Below are 22,090 nucleotides of genomic sequence, written 5' to 3' on the forward strand. Positions count from 1 at the left end.
CCTCTGAAATTTTTAGTTCTAAGAGAGGGAGCTCATTTGCTTCTATCCCATACTAATCAGTGTTACTTTAAAGCACTTAATGCCCTTAATACAATCTGTAAAAAAACTGTATGAGTATGGAATTATATTACTCTTTTGTAGGTAGATAAATTCATACCTAGAGAATTTTAATGATGATACCAAGATGGCACAGCTAGTAAGTGACAGGGTAAGTCATGAATTCTCCTGTGTCCAAATCAAATTTTCTTTCTATAATAATCACACTACACACTTAGAAAGCAAAGGTTACCCTAAACCACGAGCTATGAAAGCTATGAAATGTTAGGTCACTTTATAAACTTTTCTAGAAAGTACCATGAGATTATTTCTCAACAAGTTTATAAAGATAAAATTAAATGTAATGCATTTAAATACCAGCTGGCTGGGTGAGTAGATGAGTGGATAGATAAATGGATAGTCTGTTTGTGTGTGTAAATGCTCTGCTTCTCTAAAAATTCCTGGTGCCATTAAAGACGGAACAGACTGCATGTAAATCTTGGATAACACTTACCAGGGTCCTCAACTATGACTACGCATAAGAGTCTCTGGTGGGCTTTCCAAAGATGAGATTGTGTCCAGACATTTTTTTCTCTCTTTTTAGGATTACCAAGAGTTTAAAGACATGACCAATATTAAAAGCACTTTTTAGTTATTGCCAGACCATAATAAGATTCAGCTGATGATAATGGCCAATTATAGGAAACACATCTAATACTATGGATACTAATATGTAGGAGGTTTTAGATTCATTTTTATATTCACTCAACAAAATGCCTAAAGTTAAAATTACATTTTAAAATGTTTATTGAGGAAAAAGATTATCTTATTAAAACAGCTCATATGGAATCCCCAGATCACTGAAAGGAATATGTTCATTAGAATATTATGCGTAATATTTTATTGAGTGGACTATTATGATTAAAACTGGCTTTCAGACTTTTGAAGCAAATAATATGTGACAGTATAATCCTCTTTGTATTTATTTTTAGATTTTCATATATAAACTTTTATTAAGTATATTACATTTATTTTGTTGCAATTGATAGGTATTTATACAGTGATTTGTTAAGATATTTTATTTCAAAAATTATATTATACTTTCAAGGAGTAATATATAATCCTTTTGAAAGATTGTGTGTATGTAACCATTTACATTATGAAATGTTTCTACAGTGATGAATTACACCTCAGCCCTTGGTTTGTAAACCTATGTGGGAATTTTGTGTCTAACTAGATATACAGATATATGTAGGAGGAGAAAAATTTGGCTGGAAATAGTCACTATTTTAGAATTAGAATTCCAGATATATCTAATACAGAAAAAAAAAAAAGAAAAATCAAGACTATTTTTGATAACATGTTTACTGATGTATTATTTTAATGTTAAATCAGTTGAGATCTTTTATGAAATTATTCACATTCCCTTTGACAGAAATCCAGTATTTATTTAAAATCTTCATGCCTTTAGAACGCATGTTGTTTCTTTTTATATTCAATATATTGAATATATTAAGTATTTGATCATTTGCACACTAGGACATCAACAGCAAAATTCAGCTAACATCACCATTCCCAGACAAAAATTTTGGTGGGCTTTAAACAGACAACAAAAGGAGCACTTAGTTGACTCAAAAATCAAGTGGTTAATACTCAAGTGTAAAATTTTGGCATGGAATCCTTTCTTGGTTTTGTTTGTTTAAAAGAAATTTCTCTTCCTCACGGTGCTTATAATTTCTTTATTCCTAATTTATTCAGCATTCCTACTCCTTATTTGTTTCCTGGGAACATACCGTATCGTCTCTCACTTTCACAAATACTTGTACAGGCATTCCTCATTTCATCGTGTTTTGCTTTACTGCACTTCACAGATTCTGCTTTTTTGTTTTGTTTTTTTAACCAATCAAGGTTTGTGGCAGATCTGCATCTAAGCAAGTCTATTGGTGCCACTTCTCCCACAGCATTGGTTCACTTAGCATTTAAAACTTTTCATTATTATTATATTTCTTTGGTGATCTGAGATCAGTGATCTTTAATGTTACTGTTGTAACTGTTTTTGAGGGCCCCACGAACTGCACCTGTGTAGAACAGCATACTTAATAAAGTTTGTGTGTCTTCTGACTCCTCCACCCATCAATTATTCCCCATCTCTCTCCCTTTCTTTGGGCCTCTCTAGTCCCTGAATCACAACAGTATTGGAATTAGGCCAATATTAATAACGCTATAGTGACCTCTGCATGTTCAAGTGAAAGAAAGAGGCGTATGTCTCTCACTGTAAGTCAGCAGCTAGAAATAGGTAAGCTTAGTGAAAGAAGCTTGTTAAAAGCTGAGACAGGGACAGCCCCGGTGGCTCAGCGGTTTAGTGCTGCCTTCAGCTTAGGGCCTGATCCTGGAGACCCAGGATCAAGTCCTATATCAGGCTCCCTGCATGGAGCCTGCTTCTCCCTCTGCCTGTGTCTCTGCCTTTCTCTCTCTCTCTGTCTCTCATGAATTAAAACATTAAAAAAAAAAAAAACTGAGACAGGTTGAAAGCTAGGCCTCTTGTACCAAATAGCCAAGTTGTGAATGCAAAGGAAAAGTTCTTGAAGAAAATTAAAAGTGTTATCTGGTAAATGCATGAATGGTAGGAAAGTGAAACAGCCTCATTGCTGATATGGAGAAAGCTTTAGTGGTCTTGATAGAAGATCAAACCAGGGATCCCTGGGTGGCGCAGCGGTTTGGCGCCTGCCTTTGGCCCAGGGCGCGATCCTGGAGACCCGGGATCGAATCCCACGTCGGGCTTCCGATGCATGGAGCCTGCTTCTCTCTCTGCCTGTGTCTCTGCCCCTCTCTCTCTCTCTGTGACTATCATGAATAAATAAATAAAATCTTTAAAAAAATAAAAAAAATAAAAATAAAAATAAAAAAGAAGATCAAACCAGTCACAACATTACCTTAAGCCAAAGTTTAATCCAGAGCAATGCACTAACTCTTGAATTTTATAAAAATTCAATGAATTTGAAAGAGGTAAGGAAGCTAGAGAAGAAAATCTGAAGCTGGATTGGTTCATGGGGCATAAGGAAAGAAGCCATCTCCATAACATAAAAGTGCAAAGTAAAGCAGTAAGTGGCAATGTAGAAGCTGCAGCAAGTTATCCAGAAGATCTGGCTAAGATCATTAATGAAGGTAGCTACCCCAAACAACAGATTTTCCACATAGTCTAAACCTTCTGTTGGAAGAAGATGGCATCTGGGACTTTCATAGCTAGAGAGGAGAAGTCAAAGCTTCAAAGAACAGGCTGATGCTCTTTATAGGGGCCAGTGTAGCTGGTAACTTTAAGTTGGAAGCCAGTGCTCATTGACCATTCCAGAAATCCCAAGGCCCTTGGGAATTATGCTAAACCTGGTCTGTCTGTGCTCCATAAATGCAACAACAAAGCCTAGGTGACAACATCTCTGTGTACAGCATGCCTTACTAAATCTTTTAAGCCCACTGTTGAGATCTAGTAATCAGAAAAATATTCCTTTCGCAATATGACTGCTCATAGACAGTGCACCTGGTTGCCAGAGAGCTCTGATGGAGATGTGTAAAGAGATTAATGTTATTTTCATGCCTGCTAATACAACATCTGTTCTGCAGCCCATGGATCAAGGAGTCATTTCAACTTTCAAATCTTATTATTTAAGAAATATATTTTGCAAGGCTGCACCTGCCATGAACAGTGATTCCTCTGATGGATCCAGGCTAAATAAATTGAAAACCTTCTGGAAAGGATTCACCATTCTAGTTGCCATTAACAGCATTTGCAATTCATGGGAAGAGGCCAAAATATCCACATTTACAGGAGTTTGGAGAAAGTTGATTGAGTTCTCATAGTTGATTTTGAGAGGCTCAAGACTTCAGTGGATGAAGTAACTGCAGATGTGAAAATAGCAAGAGAACTAGAATTAGAAGTGAAGGTTAGCATTTTTTTTAAATCAATAAAGTATTTTTAAATTAAGGTATGTACCTTGTTTTTTTAGACACAATGTTATTGTACACTTGATAGACTACAGTTGAAGTGGAAATATAACTGTTGTATGCTGGAAAAAATTCACTTGTCATGCTCTATTGCAACATTCACTTTATTGCCATGGTCTGGAGCTAAACCCACAATATGTCTCATGTGTTTTTGTAGTCCTTTTATATAATTTCTAGCTGCTCCAAGTACTTCTCTTTTGGTGTGTTACTTGGTCTCTCAGAGCTTTCATTGTCACTTTTGGCTCTCTGCTCTGTTCCCATCACCTCACTGCAGCTATGTATTTATGGATTCTTACCTCAGAATCAGTGCATTTCAATTTTCACCTTTCTGAAAGTAAGAAAATGAATTCCAAATGATGATTTCAGGATCAGTCTTTCAGGTCTCTTCTCTTTCCTAAAACAGGAGCAAAAGTATGCCATAGATGTTTTAAAACCGTATTTAGGTAGTATTGCTAGCTTCCATATATGTATGTGTAGCCAGAAACTACAGTGTGGCTTTACCTGCCACATCCCAGTAGAAGAGATACATATGGGCTGTGAGGATATAATATTATGTCACTACTGTAAACAGGTAAATGGTACAATAAAGATGTTGTTCTCTTTATACTGATGAGGCATTGTTTGGGTTCATACTGGCTGCATTTCACCTGCTGCAGATGAAGAAGGAACCAAGAAGTGCTCTGCAATGGTGATGCTTATAAATTCATACATAATGTGTCCAAGGTTCCAAAGACAATGTGTGTAGTCCAAGAGTTTGGTTTATTCTTGCTAATTTTTGTGATCATTTTCTGTATTTTGGTTTATCTGTATTTTGGTTTAAGTTAAGTAGTTTTTGTGTATTTGAAAACACCTAGGGACTCTTAATATTTGGTCCTTCATAGCTTTCCTTGTATTTGCAACAGAATTATAAGAGGAACAGTCTTCTTCTGTTGTTATAAAACAGCTTAAGGAATGAATATTTTTCTTAGGAATTAAACAACTACGTACAAAAGGTGGACTCCTGTTCATAATCTAGAAAAGTTGAAGTTATTCGCGAAGCTCAGTGACACTTGATGTCTCATAAGCCATCTCTATAAATAAGCTCCATATTTATTACCTCCTGTATTGTCATAATCCATTAAAGTAGTCTTTTGTTTACATTATGAAATGTTTCTACAGTGATGACGACTTACACCTCAGCCCTGGTTTTGTAAACCTATGTAGAGACCTTGTGTCTAACTAGATAGAATGATCACTATTTCCAAAATTGAGAATTCTGCATGTATCTAATACAGTAAGAATAGAGAAACCAATCAAGACTGTATTTGAAGTCAAACAGTGTTTCATAACATGTGCTTAATGACATATTTTATAATTTTAATGACAAACCATTTGGGATATTTTATGAAGGCAGCCTCAATAAAGAATTTCTGTGTGGGTATAACATACTAATAAGAATGTCTTATATTCTAAAAAGGAATTAAATGATAATGCTGGGAATCAACTGAAATACTGTTCTAGTTAAAAGAGTAGATAATGTTAATAGCTTTTTTAAAAGTAGCTCAGTTTATGGTATTTGTGGGGGTTTTTTGTTTCTTAATGTCTGAGATTTAAAGAGTTGTTTCTCAGTTTCAACACACAGAATGAAATCTTGGCACTGAGAATTTCATGCAGTAGATATTTTGGATGGTTTATTTTTATATTTTCTAATTCTCTTCTTTTTTTGTGGGTAAGTAACCATCTTAGCTTAGAAACAAGAAAACAGTAAAACATCAACCCATTTCCCTTTTTAGTTGATCTGGTACCATTGTTGACTTATTATCTTGTTGAATAGAATTCCCTTGCACTACTGCCTATTGTATGTTTTGAATGGAGCTATAATTTATATTCTATAAAGAAAGGTTTTAAGAAACATGTTTTGTTCCTTTAAGTGTATGCTCAGATTTTAGGGGGGGAATAGAAAACCAAGATCTTTTATTAAACAGAGAATGAAATGAACCAATTTAATATAATTTTAGACATTGTTGTTCTGATACCATAATGAAGCTGAAAAACAGTTTTTGGTCTTCATACAATAGAACATCAGTGCCTATGTTAGCCTGGCCAAATTAGATATAACCCAAATAATCTTGTCACAGTCTAATTTTCTCTGGTAAGGCTAGCATGACACATGCTAATAGAATTGTTAGGCCATTTTAAAATGGCCTTGGAGGTGGGTATTCAATGAACACTTGTTGAATTTATGAGTGAATAAGTATAATGATAAATTATATTCATGTCCAATAATAAAATACTGAGTCCATTAGTTTGGGTAGAATCTTGAATTTATTATTATTATTATTTAAAATTTGCTCATTAAAACTAAAAAGATTAAAAATGAACATGTACAAAATTATCTTTAAATAAATTTTCATAAACAATTTAAAACTTCCAGAGTAAGTGTTTTCTACAATTATTTCCTAAAATGTTTGTTGTAGCAGTTGCGTACATTATTTTGAGAAAAAAAAATGTCACTAAGTTAAAACATAACCCAACTGTTAGAAAATATTTAATATTTAATAATTCAGCAATTGTGCCCCTTTTCAGTGCTGTTCATGAAAATGGTATGGGAGCTCTTGTGCCATATACAAAAGTTGAAACGCAGTGATTTTTCCAGTATTGTTGCCAGGTGATTTTATGCCTCCAGATTATGATAGTGTTGAGTAAGAGTTAGAATCATGGAATTGTAGAATTATAGAGCTGGGAAGCATTTTTAAGTTTAATCAAAATTCCCATTGCTTTATAACTGAGGAGAGTGAGACTCATAAATGCAGGATGGTTCAAGCCAACAACATGAATGCCTTTATTTAATTAAAATAGTTGTTATTTTAAATAAGCTGTTGCACTTATACAGTTTTAAGTAGGCAATGCTTTGCATCCTGCCCTTGTCTTTTAGAGATTTTATATAAAATTGACATTAACTTTGGGGTTCTTAGGCCTCTTTTCTCCTCCATGGAGTGCTTGTTTCACTGGATTTGAACAACTGTGTCTGTCTCTCCCCAGTAGGATGAAAATGTATTTCTAGCAGAGGCCTTGTCTTATACTATTCCGTACTTTAGTACTCTCAATTCCAATCACAATGACTGTCACCGAGAAATTCTTCTACTATTTGGGGAATGAGTAATGTCTCGTGGCAATAGAAGAAAAATTAATAAGCACCCCATTCATAAATACTGCATCTATTAAATATGTGATTAACAAAGATCAACATGTGTCCCCTTTTCTCCCCACAGTCTCCAAACGTCCACAACTACCCCGATATGGAAGCTGTTCCCCTGTTGCTAAATAATGTGAAAGGGGAGCCCCCGGAGGACTCATTATCTGTAGATCACTTCCAAACACAAACTGAGCCAGTGGACTTGTCAATCAACAAAGCCAGGACATCCCCCACAGCCGTTTCATCCTCCCCGGTTTCCATGACAGCATCCGCCTCCTCACCTTCTTCTACTTCAACCTCCTCATCGTCGTCTAGTCGTCCAGCCTCCTCCCCGACCGTTATAACATCAGTATCTTCAGCATCATCTTCGTCAACAGTATTAACTCCAGGGCCCCTCGTAGCCTCCGCCTCTGGGGTGGGAGGCCAGCAGTTTTTGCACATTATCCATCCTGTACCGCCTTCAAGTCCCATGAATTTACAGTCTAACAAACTGAGTCACGTTCACCGCATCCCTGTGGTGGTACAGTCGGTGCCTGTTGTCTACACAGCTGTGCGGTCACCTGGAAATGTGAACAACACTATCGTTGTGCCGCTTTTGGAGGATGGGAGAAGCCATGGCAAAGGTAAGGGACACAGGTGAAGCCTTAATTTATTTCAGCGCTAGAGGTAACTATTCCTTTATTCAGTGAGCTGCCCGTAAATTGTATGAAAGTACACTACATCCAAAGTTCTATGCACAACAACACAGACACACCAGCTGATCAGCACGATTGAGTAGGAACTAACTGCTTGTTTCCATTGGTATTTGCTTCAATGTTTGTTGGTCTCTTTTTTTACGTATCAAGTCATTTAATGTTAGAATTCAAAAGTCTTAATTGGCAAAAATGTTTACCTCAGATGCTCAAATATTTAGCATGACTGCTTGTAAGTTGAGTTGCCATTAAAATAATTCTAGAGGTAGGTGTTTGATTTCAAAAGCCTGATGTAGCATGAGTTCTTATCTTAGTATATTGTCATTTTAAACAGTATGACTCAATATGATGGAATTTTTCAAAATGCAGTGTTAAAATTCTCTTCTAGCATGTGGAAGGCAGGAAGATACTTTGCTATGTAACTCTACTTAATAATACCTAGTTACCTAATTATATATGGCGGTTATGCAGTTGATCATGAAGTTGCTTTCCTACTTCTAATCTCTTATTATTTCCCAATTTTTACTAAAAGGAATTAAAGTAGCATCTTGCTGTTGATTTTTTTCTTCCTTTATCATGAATCTAAAAAATAAGCCACCCTTCTATAGAAATATAAAATGCCCATAGTCATTGATTCATTTCTTCTAAAACTAAACACATATGTATGTATTTTGTTTTTAGGGCCAAGAAATGATGAGGATTTAAGACTTACGTTGTATTGCTTTTTGCTTTGAAATGATATTACTATTCAGGCTCATAATTAAAATATGATTGATGAATATATAAACACTACCTTCTCATAAAATGCTGGTAAACGTGGATTATTATAATTCTTGCATAAGGTAGGATTCAATGCATAGAAATAACAGTTGATTGTGAAGTTAGAGAAATTTTTGCAAACATACACTACAAAATTGTGCATTCATCTTTGGCAAGTTTTATCTGCATCAAGTTTCTTCATAGCAGACAAAATGAATTTTACCTTCTCAATATTACCAAGTGAAAAAAAATCACATGATTCACAGCACTCAAAGATTTTAGATCACAGCCATTCTGGGCCTAACATGGCGACCTCTGTGTTTTGTATTGCTATGGGCAAAGGCCAGGAACTAGTCCTATCTTAGGGAATAGGAAGAAGAAAAAGAGGTATGAGGTCTTCCGGATTTTACTTCATTTGAATCCCTTGATGTTACTAATATCTCTGATCAAAAGGAGGTAACCAATTTGAATAATAATACAACTGAAGGCCACATTAGATATTTATTCTCTTTTGTATTTTGTTTAGATGTGTACAAATTTTTTGTAAAGATGTGTTTACAAATTTTTTTAAGAATTAAGAATTAACAAAGAGCAAAAATAGAACCTTCCATATTCCATTACTTTATGTGTGTATGTGTATATCATAGAATCCAGTCCTTGTATCATACCCCTTAATGAAAACCGTGCTTTAATTCTGAAGATGATTGATGCAGATTTTCATGTTGTTCATGTCTTTTTTTTTTTTTTTTTTAATTTTGATACACTAATGAAAGCAACAAAAGAGATATCTCTTTTATCTGACATTATCCTTTTATGGGAGAGGTTAGTTTTATTTAAGGCAATTGGTATAGAGAGTATATTGCCAAAATTTAATTTTCTGGAAACTCTGTCTCTATGAAGAACTTTGTTACGACTCATGCAGTAATTTGCTCTCAAGTGTATTTGTGAGTTTCATGCCATGTTTTTTACTCAGCAGTTTTCTCATGCCAAGAATAAAAATTGATGTAATCATAAATCCGTTAGACTGTGATGTGGACATTAGGAGCAGGAGATTCAGGATCAGGAATCTGAGAGTCTTAGTGCCTTCACTTACAGCTTTCAATTGGGAAATTTTCTTCAACGATTAAATAGGGTATAATAACATGACCTATCCTTGAAAATTATTGAGGAGATTAAGTAAGAGCTTAATGTCTAGTTAATCAACTCTCGATAAGATGTTTGCAATTATCTATTATTATTTACCTCCTCCCCGAAATACTTGAAGCAGTAAGGTTCAGAAATTTTTTCTCTGTCTTATAAAAACAAAGTTGGAAGAAAAAAAACATACTGAATTTACAAATGAAAAACCACTCCCAAGCAGTTAGTATAGAAATGCTTCTCAAAGTTGTTACTAAAAATTATAAGGGATGAGAGTTTACTATGAGAAATTGTCTGGAAACATCCCATATTTTCTATTTTTATTAGTTTGTATTAAGTTTTTATAATCACCGTATTATACAGATATTGCTATAGCATTTTATAAGTTTTTTTTTATTGTTTAACTGATTAATTAGATGATGGTAAAGGTGTCTAGTGGAGGAGGGCTGCCTACCTCACAGAATGAATAAAAGAAAGGGCATTTCAGTAATTCTTCAAGTCTTTGTTTTGCACATATGTAGCTGGGCACTAGGCCAACAATGAAATGGCCAAGTGGTAAAAGGAGCCCCGAGTCCATTCTCAGTAGGACTTGTATATCTGGTATGGATAAGCAAAAGAAAATATGATAGGAGAGTTGGATTTTCAAGTTGCTAGTAATAAAATTACAAAACTAACTCCTATAAATGCAGATGATTGTACTGGCTAATTATTTTTAAAGTTGTTGTAACACATCTGGTCTCTGGTAGACCTTATCTGTCATGTTACACAAAGACCTGTGAATGTACCTATCCACATTTTAAGATGATGTATCCTATGAATTGAGTCATTTGTCCATTCAAGTATTTATTGAGCATTTGTCATGTAATAAGTATTTTATTGGCACTATAGTTACAGTGTTGAATAAAACAGATGCTGTTTCTATCTCAGAGTGCTTCTATTCTACTGGGAAGTATGGACATTAAATTTTAAAAAATCATGTAATTAGTTGATCATTGTAGATATTCTGTGCTTAAGTTGGATTAAAACATAGACTACTCATGGATTTGCCCAGGGGAGAGACTTTAATTATAATTGCAGACAGAGAAAGTTGTATTTGTGGAAAGTATTTTCACAGTGGGTATTCTATATGGTTGGACATGTTTCCACCATGATGCTCAGAGAGGGTAGTTAGGGTTTGAGGATGTGATAGGGTGAAACGTCCACATGAGTATGCTTGACTAAACAACAAAAGAAGTGAGAAAACTTTCCAGGAAGGATAAAAACTCAGCCCATCCAAGTATTTAAAGAAGATTGGTCTAAAGGAATGGCAAGCTGTTAGCTAGCCCTGGGCCACTGATGTATCTCAGTTCAGCTTTGAATGTGATATGTGATCTGAAGAAAAGCAGCGTGATATTTTAGAACATATAGCAAACAAACAGAATTTAGACTAGAGCTACAAGAGGGAGGATGTCAGAGAAGATCTCCCAGGGAAGACACTTTCTCTCTTGATACCAGAAGGACAAAGTGGTAGTTAGCCCCCAAAGTGGTTTGCTAAGGAATGGGAGTTCTCTTTGTAGAGGGAACAGCCGATGGGCGGATCTGGCCCAAGTTTTGTTACTCTGTAATCTGAGACATATTATTTATAAACAAGACCCTAATGGGATCATTTGACCTCATAAAGGAATTTCATTCCTAGGGAAGTTTTTGGTAGATTTCCCAGGAGATTTTCATTAGTTTTTACAGATACTTAGTGACAGAGCAGCATAAAGGTCATAATAAATCATAGGCAGAATTGTTCTTGGTTTGTTACTGCCTTGATAAAGGTAAATTTAGGATTGTCTCTTTCCTTCCTTCCTTCCGTCCTGTGGACACATTAGATGCCACGTAAAATTCTGAGAATTGAGGCTCCAAGATGAGCCAAGTGCCTGCTGTAATGGACCTTACTTTCTAGTGCAAGAAGCAAATAATTTATGTCAGATGGTTTAAGAGCTGTGAAGAAAAATAAGCCATGATAGGGGGATGGGAAGTCAGAAGAGAGGAGCATAGTTTTAGATACATTCTGGCCTATCTGAAATGTAAGCTCTGATAATGATACCTGAGGAGGACCTTTACGGAAAGGGAGAACTGAAAGTTCAAAGACCCCAAGGCATGAAGATGCATGGCTGGTGTGAGAAGAGCTATGAGGCAGCTGGTGCAACAGGAGGGGAATGGGCGATGGGAAAGCTGTGGATGGGGGACCAGAGGGGTGAGTAGTGCCAGATCATGTATGGCCTCAGACAACATGGTAAGTTCCTTGGTTTTTTCCTAAATATGGTGGGAAGCCACTGGAACTAGGCCTTTGAGCAGGAAAGTGACATGACTACCTTTTACATTCTTCCTTTTGCAAGAATCACTGAATCACTACTTAATGAGGACTGAGAATGGGTATTTGGCAAAGGTGGAGTTCATTGGTGACACTGACAGTGTGTCAGTGGAGTGGTGGGGACAAAAGACTGAAATGAGTTCAAGTTCAGATGGGAGGTGAGAAGGGGAAGCCCGAAAGTCTAGACAGCTCTTTGGAATAGCTCTGCAGGAGAAGTTGTAAAGAAATGGATTGACAGCTAGAGAGACTTTTTAGGGTCTCAAGGGAGGGATTTATTTTATTTTATGTATTTATTTAAGATTTTTTTAAGATTTATTTATTTATTTATGATAGACGGAGAGAGAGAGAGAGAGAGAGAGAGAAAGAGGCAGAGACACAGGAGGAGGGAGAAGCAGGCTCCATGCCGGGAGCCTGACATGGGACTCGATCCTGGGACTCCAGGATCGCGCCCTGGGCCAAAGGCAGGCGCAAAACCGCTGAGCCACCCAGGGATCCCCCTTATTTAAGATTTTATTTATTCATGAGAGGCAAAGAGAAAGAGGCAGAGATAGGCAGAGGAAGAGTCAGGCTTTCTGCTGGGAACCCGATGCAGGATTCGATCCCAGGACCCTGGGATCACGCCCTGAGCCAAAGGCAGACACTCAACCACTGTGTCACCCAGGTGTTCCTCAAGGGAGGGATTTTAAAAAGAGGGAGATATGCTCTCAAAAATAATCCAATAGAGAGTTGAAAATGGGTAATTCTAGGGAAGGAAGAACTATAGAGGCAAAGTCTTTAATTGCATGTTAGTTGCTTATATTATACTGTGGAAGTAACCTGCATCTTGCAGTAATTAATCTGAATTCTAAAGTCAATTTACCAGATTGACAAAGTTTTTAGGAAAGAAAAGATACACAATGGAAAGTGAAAGGAAATACAAAATCAGGAGATAATGATGTAGGGTTGACAATGAAAAGCAAACAAACGAAAGTTCAGTGAAATTTGAATCCACTAAGAATTATAAAAATGATACCAGAACTAATATAATTAATATAAGAGCAAACATTTCTCATTTATCACCTAGTGGAAGGTATAGAATAGTTCAGAACAAAATATAAACCCTAACTATTTTTTAAATCTGAGTATTACTGAATGTTACATTTTGGAAATTCAAAATACTTAAAGAGCAACACAGTAACCAGTCTGTGAAAACCCAGCTAATGAGCTAGAAAAAAAATAAATGGATGCATCTCCTCCCTCCCATGCTTGAGCTGGTCCTCTCTCCATGTAGATGAAGGAACAGGTAATAACACCTCGATGCCTAGGAATGAGGCTCAGGCAAGTGCATGATGTATCAGCAGCTTTGGAATAATAGAACTAAAAAAGCCCGATGCAGCAAGGTGGGGATTTCCTTGACCACGAGCCTGTTCTGTCCATGTGAACCCGCATGAGATAGATTGCCTAGAGGGCTGGAGTTCAGCTCCAGTTTCCTCTGCAGACACATTTTCTTCCATGAAAAATCAATCCCAACAGCCTGGTCTACCAGAATTGTATAAAACATGTTTATTGAGTTAAGACTCTTTATTGTAATGGTGTCATGCTTGAAAAACAACTCATTAAGGGTTATGAGCACATTATTCCTGACTTAAAACAATTATGCTATTAGATCTAAGAGTAGAAAGTACTTTTCCCCCCAAGATATCTCTGACTAGAGCATGTTGATACTGCTGTTAAGAAACCAACCCCATTTGGGCATGTAATTCCTTTGGTCGTCTTTTTTAAGACTGTTTTGGGTTTTTTTATTTTTTTAATTATATTTAGATGAAGTGAAGAATCTTCCAAAAATATACCTTATTTTCATAGCACTCATTCAAGAGTTTCAAGGGATGTGGTCGTGGGCAAATTTGAAATACTCACACCCCATTTTCTTCCCTACAGGCTGTTGCTTTTCTCAGCAGCCAACAGGAAGAAGCCACAAGTGTATTTTTAGTCCTGTGCCATTTCTATTTGTGAAAGGAAATGTGGTCATTGCAGTGATTGCTGCAAAGCTGGTTGGAGAGTATGACTCTAGCTCTGGTTCTTCCTGACCATTGAATGTGGCTATAGTGTTGCTCCAGTGAAACTCCCCATTTCTAGATCTCTGCTACATCCATTGTCTTCTGCTGTCAACTCTCTCACTTGTTGATGTTAAGGACGTCTTATTTCAGGTGACGTCCTTTCTCTTATGGACTTACTTCCTCTGTCTACCTTACACAGGCCTGTCCTCTTGTAGTTCACCAATTCAGTGGAATCCTCATGTCATCTATCCATACGACCAGAATTGTCCCAGGCAGCTGACCTCTACTTATGTGTAGGATTGTCTTTACTTCTTGAGTGATTGAGCTCCTATAGCTTCCTTTGGTAAATTTGTTCTACTTATGCTTAATTATGAGGACTTCTGGATATAGTTCAGCTTCTAGATCTCCATTTGGTTTTTATTGACAAACCATTTAGTTACTTATGTGCTTTTATTATGATTTTTTTTAATGCTGCCTTTTGGGATGTGGGACTAGATTGTTGATGATTTTTGGTTTATTCTTCTTAAATACAGACTTTGATAGGCCTTGAGGGCTTCACTACTACCAGTGTAAAGCAAAAGCAGGAGCCTGTTAAAAGAATGATAGAGGCAGTCAGCTAATATTAGTGAGAAATTGAGTTTAAGTAAGAATTCAGAATATTTTATGGAGCTGCATGGGTCATTTGTTGTTCATGTTTACATGATTTGCAACGGAATAGAAATTGATGGGTATATTTTCACTTCAGGGCATGCACAAAAGTTAGAATAGCTTCCTCCAAAACACTGGCTTCTTAGGTACTTGTTTATTCAAAATACCTGCAATCTGTTCATTTCTCTGCTTCAGCTGGCATAGACTGGTTTAGCTCTAAGATTTAATGATAATAACTGGCTCAGACAGGAGATAGAAATTGTCTATATTGTGCTAAGAGAATTAGCAAAAGAGAGAAATTTCTAGGTAAGCTCCTTGTATTTTGTAAAATGTCAAAGAGTGAGTTTAATTGGCTCTTCCCCCTGCACAAAATTAAATATTAAATGAAAGTACAAAGCACAAAAGAAGAGAAAAAGGAGAAAATAAAGACAGTAGATAGAATCCACATTGAAAGAGAGATGATACTTCACTCAGAGGTAGACCTTATTACTTAAGGAGGTGAAGATCTAGATGAGAAAAATCTATTTATTAGAGAAGGTAGTTAAAGCCAAAGTTTAACAAAATGGTTTCTATATTCATTCTGTTGTAAATGATTAGCCGCCATACCATTTTAACTTGTTGGAAATGTTCCTCCTATAATAAGAAGATTGGATTTGTGTTTAAATAAGTATATGCTTAAATGTGATGTTTTGCTAATAAGTAGTGTGATGTAGTTGTTGCATTTATTTTTTACCACACCTGAGAAATTCGATTTAATACATTGAACATTACGTATTAGATTTTGAAATAAGATACCTTTCTTTCCTGAGAAATACGAAGTTATCATATATAATAAATATGAAAATATAACTTTTACTTAAGTATAAAGCTTCTAATTTCACATAGTACAAGTGCTATTATGCTAAAGAAAATTCTTACTCTACGTATTAGATTGTAGGTATTTATAGAATTATTTTGATGATATTTGTATGTATATACTCATTGCAAGAGACCTTCAGAAATCTATCATCTGTGTATCTAAACGTGTCTGCATATCAAATGAGCATTTTATCCAATGACTCTTAAGACCTGTAGGAACAAATGAAAGAAGGAAGACTAAGATCCAAGAGGGAAACTTGGTCTTGGAATCATTGCCAGCACTATTTTAAATTGGCCTTTTAATTGTTTACAACTCTCTGGCTGTGCTTTCTCTTCCCTATTTGTTTTTATTCCCTCTTCTTTTTCTGTTCCAAACTATATTTTCTCAGCTCTTTCTCTTTGCCTATTTTCCATTGTTAATGGAGAGTTTGATTAACTGGTATTCTACTTTGTGTTCTTTAGGAAAGAACAAGTTGATATTTGTCTAATAAATAAAAGAAGAGCTACCAGTTTACAGAGTAATAATCATATACTTTTTTTTTTTTTCCAGCCACCTTTTATATGGAGGAAATGCTACCCTGATCATTGGCCAGTTGTATTTTCCACGACTGGGTGGCTCTACCATTTTTTTCCTTCTATCTATTAATTCATTTATTCGACAAATGTTTATTGAACTGATCATATGGCCAAAAATATCCTCTGCTCCCAGTGGAGATTTTTAAAATAAAACTCTTAAAAGCTAGCTCTAGTTTACAGTATGCTGAAAAAATATTTATTGTTCATACTCTGGGTCTTTTGCTGTTGATGAATCTTGACATCAATTTGATAGGTCAAAATGGGCAGTTTTAAAGAAATTAAATAAAATGGAGACTTTTTCAGAGCATATCACCCAAATAAGTATTATATCGTGAAACTTTTGTTCAGTAAACTATTTACATCATGCAGATGTGGTACTGTGAAAGAGAGAGACAGAGACAGAGTGTGTACTGAGTCATATTGAAATATGCATTTCTGTGGTTCCTGTCCAGAAAATTTGAAAAATACTCCATTGGATTTCTCACCTCTGCTTCAGCCCCTTCCCCTTTCCTTCTCCTTCCTGCGCCTCCCTCTCAAAGTATCCACCTTGGCACCACCTTTTTTCTTTACCTTCTCACTCTTCACCTTGCTTCCATTTACAAATCTTCTCCCTCTTCCTAGTTGGCCTTCTCTATCTCCCACCACCCCTCACCATTCTACCTACTTCTGACTCTTGATTCCTTTTTCTCTTTTCTCCTCCGTATTTCACCAGATCATCTATCCTAGACCTAATATATTATGGAACTAAGCCACTTATGTTGAAAATGACAGTCTTTGTACTGCCACCTAGTGGTAGAATTTTAAAGCAATGCAAGAGTCTATACTCCAGTTACTCTGACGGCTCCCAGATTTTCCCAAGTAGCTTAAGGCTGTGAGGGAAGACAATGAATATGCCCCCTTTAAGTAAAACTTGAACCTAAATTTGAAATCTAACTTAGCTGCTTTATTTTTAGGCCTCTAGTATGTGAAATACTTTTTTTTTTTTTTTAAGGAAAGACTATATTTAATTTGGACCAGAAAAAAAAAAAAGTGTAGCTCCTACCCACCTGTCCCACTTTCCATCTTGTATATTTGCATGTGATTTCTATTTAGTAGAAATAAAATGTTACTTTCTATGTATCTGTGCTTAGTTTTTTTTTTAAACTATGGTCTTTGCTGGATAAACGGAAACATCTATTCCAACGTGTGTGCTTACAGATTATGCTAGTTGTCATAGAGAAAAAATAAAAAGTAAATGGAGAGTTATTCTGGACACAGCAAGAACTCAGGAAGACAGAAAATAGAATTTGGTGAAATTGTAATAACTTGGAGAATTCATCATAGGAACTACCTCCTTAGTAGCTAGGGGCTTAGGGAAAAAGAGGTTCAGTAGAAACAGGATAGAATTAGAAAGATAATCTCATGATATTTGGGTTTCTCAGGGAGAAAGAAAGAATTAATGGGACTTGGGTGACTTACAAAAAGGATAAGCTCCTCTGTTGACAGAAACTGTAGTTGTTTGTATGTTTTATATATGTTAACACAAAAGTATGTTTATGTATGTTATTCATTGTTATAAATCTCCACTCCTAGATTAAAATATACTGCTGTCTCCCAAAATCCTTGTAAGCTTCAGAAGCTGCCTTTTCCCCAACACATTGTGTTGTGCCTGATAATAGTTAATGCTCAATAAATATTTATTGGTTGAAGATATGAACAAATTAATATATTAATATAGTCTGGTATAGTTCCAGTGTTTTGATAAGATGCTTAGGAATGCTGTGGCAGTGTTGGCCTATAGATCTAAACTCTAACTATGAAAGGATCTTTCTCTTACATGGTAAAGGAGATGAAACTGCAGAAAATGATAACCAGCAAGGGTCCTCATATCCTCACAGTCTGGCTCCGGCCACCCTTCTATCCCAGTCTGTTGCCCTTCTACCTAATACACCTCATGTCCTAGATACAGTTTCCATGGCTTTTCATGATGACAATTCTACCTTTATCCACACATTTTCCTTTTCCTGGAAGACCCTTTCTTTCTCTGGCAAAAAACAAAAACTACATACTACATTATAAGGCAATTTATTTCATTCATTCATATATATATATATATATATATATATATATATATATACACACACACATATATATGAAACTTTATGTGTATTTATTTACATAGGCTCAATATATTTGGCTCAATATATAATATGTAATTACATGATAATATCTATATCATTGCTCTACTGCCTTATCCACTATTTGGTATGCAATGAACACTAAGTGTTTGCAGAAGGAATGTAAACCATTCCTAAAGCTGTGACTATTTTATGTCATTGGGCCATCTGTAATTCCCTGGCATTCTTGCCTATATTGTTTCTAAGTTTGTTTTATTTCAGAGTACTTAGTATTAAAGAATGATGTTTGGTGGTACATTTTAGATGCTTGCTATGATTTATATTTGAATGGTTTCTGGAGTTGAACCCCTGTGGGTGAAAGTATTCTTATAACTTCAAAATGTCTTAATGAAAAGATATTGCTGCGTGAAAATTATAGTCCATATTTATTCCTTTACCCTCAGGTAAAATATTTTACCTGTGAAACTAGGATAAATAATGGCTTTGATTGGATTCGGGCAATTAATAGAGTCTGCTATAGGTTTCTTCTGTAACAGTAACACCAATTTCCTTCCCAAGTCAGGGCGAAACAATTATACCTCCTACCCCACTGTAGTTAACTGCGTCAGCATCATAGTACCATAAAATCTCAATAAAATCTGAAAACTGTGTAGTATGGATAATCCCACTATAAATTGTAATAAAAATTACCCCTCCAGACTCTATATTCTCTCCATTAAGTTCATAGACACTGTCTCTTTGTACATAAAGTTTTATGAAATAAATCGACCAGTTCTCCTGTCCTTACCAGATAGCAAGCTGTTTTGATTTAAAAGCTGATAATGGTACAATCAGATTTTGGTGTTTGCAGTGCATTTTAAAAACATAAATTTCATCTAACGAACCTTAAGTAGAAGGAAAATGCTACTTTTATTTGCATGAGGCAGTGAATGTCTCTTTGTGAGAAAGAATAAATGACATATTTACCATGGTGGGCCTATTTGTTGCAGCCATAAAACAAAGATTTGGTTTCCGTCCACAGATCTCTAATCTTAAAGGTATATTAAGCAAACCCAGGCACAAATCTGAAACAGCTCTGTCTGAATTGTTTCAAATCTTCTGTGTTTAGAACGAATTGTCAATTTTGTGATTGCATTTTTGTCTCTCCGGCTAAATTCAAGGGCTCCCTAATCATCTCTGGTGTGGCCTTTGTCAGGAGTGGATGTTTTAAATCAGTCCTCTATAAACACAGAGCCCTTTAAAACAGAGGAACTCTTCTAGAGACCTAGGTTATAAATCCCCAGAGAACATGAATTAGACTCTAGAGGAAGTCATACGTTATAATGAAGGTAGAGTAGGTGGCATTTGAGGTCGAAAGTTAAAGAAGCGTAAGATTTTGCTACTCAGTATCAGTAAAGTATTCCAGACCAGGAAAAGAGTGAACAATGAGGGCAGAGGATGAAGTGTGCATAAAGATTGAAGAATAGTGTGGTTTCACTGAACTGTAGGCTGTAATGCACTCACACACACACACACACTGCATAGTCTATAAAACACATACCACTTGCATGATATATATTGTGAATTACTTACAGGAGAGGATCTGAGGTCCTTTCTCTGAAGAAGAAAGCCTTTTAACTCTTAGTTTAGATATACTTCTTACATTCTTTGTGAATATGATTTTCCAGCTGTGCATAGAGAGAAAATAGTGAATAAGAACTGCAAAGGAAAAATAGCCGAGAGGAGTATTTCTCAATTTTTTTATTTTTATAACTTGGGTCCCCTGAAATGTCTCATTAGATGTTTTTATGTTTTCCCAGCAGCCACAAAAATTTTGTAGCATTTCACGTTCTATAGTTTTCCTTAATATAAGAAAATAGATCTACTGGTTTTGCATTACCAATCTACACATGCTGGAGACCCTCTAAGATCCTCATATGCCATCCCCCTGCCCAAATTAGGAAACTCCCTTTAGTAGGTAGGCTAAGAACAAAAAGTGGCAGCTAACAAAGAAGGTGTCAAAATTATTATTAAAATAAGAACTTGAAAAATCACAGCAAGGTCTTTTGGGATTAGAGTAAATAGGCTTACACAGCTCTTTAGTCCTTGGAGATAATACTTTATTACAGCACAATAATTGCTTTTGAAATAATGACCATTAGTAATGAAAGAAAGGTTAAATTATGGTCAGTCTATTTGAAGTAGGCAACAGAGAAAGTATGTAATAAATCTTATACACATATTTATTAAAAATCATTTAAATAATTAACCTTTATCGAATGCCCATATATTCTTTGTGCTTTACATATATCATCTTTAAGTCTTACAATAACCAGTGTATGGGTATTATGGCCTGTCGTTTACAGATAAGGAAACTGAGACTCATGTTACTTCATCTACTTCTTACAAGGGCACAGCTTCTTAGCGATAGAGCCTTCAATAAAATCAGAATTTCATAATACTCTAAAGCCATTTGCCATTCTTGGACTTGATGCTTGAAGAGGTGGGCCTTAGTTCTTTAGAAAATTTGTCAGTATTAATCCAATTCCATATTTCCTCAAATTAGATATATTTTTTGTCAAGATTTAATATTTGTTATATATGAAATTTATGTATCTACATCTGCCTCTCTATATAAATTGCATGAAGTATTTCCATGTTGCTAAATACTGGCTTTGTGGTACCGTATTACATATTTCTATTTCTCTAGCATCTTGCAACACTAAAAACAGCCTCAAGCTGTAGGTTAACATTTCTAGGTGTAGGGAAATTTTGTCACATTGTGGTTCACTGAGTTTCAGAGATCGACATCTATGTCATTTTTAGACATATCTGGTCTCTGCCTGGAGCTCTCTTGAGCTGAGAATTGGTTCAACAGACATATAGAACACAGACATGCCTGTTCTATCTTGCCTCATTTAGGTAGTGGTTATTTTCTGAAAAACACAAGTGGAAACCACAAAATAAAAATACAGCCAGCATTTATTATCACTGTTATAATTATATTTATTTTTCTTAGATTAATGAGTTCAATAAAATTCCGAGCACTAGCCAATAGCTAATAATCATTATAACATTATAGTTTTAGAATTATCCTAGCTTATATAGCAGATGTTCCAAAATGCCTTCTTTAAAATTGGAAAATAAATTCCAGAAAATGTGTTTGGTTACAGGGAATAGCTTCATAGTAAGATCTGACATTTTCCAGGTTTTGTTTCTTTTCCGTCTCAAATAGTATCTTTTCTGTGTTTTTGTAGTTCTCATCTTACTAGGTTTATCAAAGAGTAAAATACCTTATATGCTATCCAAAATTGATTGGCATCGTGATATGAGAGAGCAGATACTTTCCGACATGTTTTCTAAGTCATGGTTATAACAGAATAGAATCAATCCATTTATCATCCTACAAATGAGCACAACTGGTGAGGCACTGCTTGCTTAATGGCATTGTTGTACCCATTGGTATAATCTACAGTAATCAAGGTAGTATAACCTCCAATTACGTGTTTTATTATCTCATTATCCGCCTTGCAAGTGAAATAACTACTAACAGGCCCATTTCTTTCCTTCCTTGGCCACTTGTGATAATTTTTTATAGTAATATCGTCACAAGCCCCTCATAATTAAAAAATAAACCCCCTTTCAACTATAACTTAAACCAGTTTTTTTTTTAAAGATTTTATTAATTTATTCATGAAAATACACAGAGAGGAGAGAGAGTGAGGCAGAGACACAGG

The 22,090-nt window shown here is 35.5% G+C and overlaps 1 protein-coding gene across 18 annotated transcripts in view; it reads left to right on the forward strand.

Annotated features, from left to right (window-relative positions):
- KLF12 (KLF transcription factor 12) overlaps positions 1–22,090 on the forward strand; it is a 591,716-nt gene that overhangs the window by 434,377 nt on the left and 135,249 nt on the right. For all 18 annotated transcript variants that reach the window (XR_013355728.1, XR_013355729.1, XM_077855379.1 and 15 more), the window contains one exon: positions 7,287–7,833. Coding sequence is in view for 16 of the 18 variants with exons in the window: in XM_077855379.1 (XP_077711505.1) it covers positions 7,287–7,833 (547 nt within the window). In the remaining 2 variants the exon portion in view is untranslated. The remainder of the gene's footprint in view (positions 1–7,286; positions 7,834–22,090) is intronic.

The sequence above is a fragment of the Canis aureus genome, chromosome 17, assembly GCF_053574225.1.
Source record: "Canis aureus isolate CA01 chromosome 17, VMU_Caureus_v.1.0, whole genome shotgun sequence".
Taxonomy (NCBI): Eukaryota; Metazoa; Chordata; class Mammalia; order Carnivora; family Canidae; genus Canis; species Canis aureus.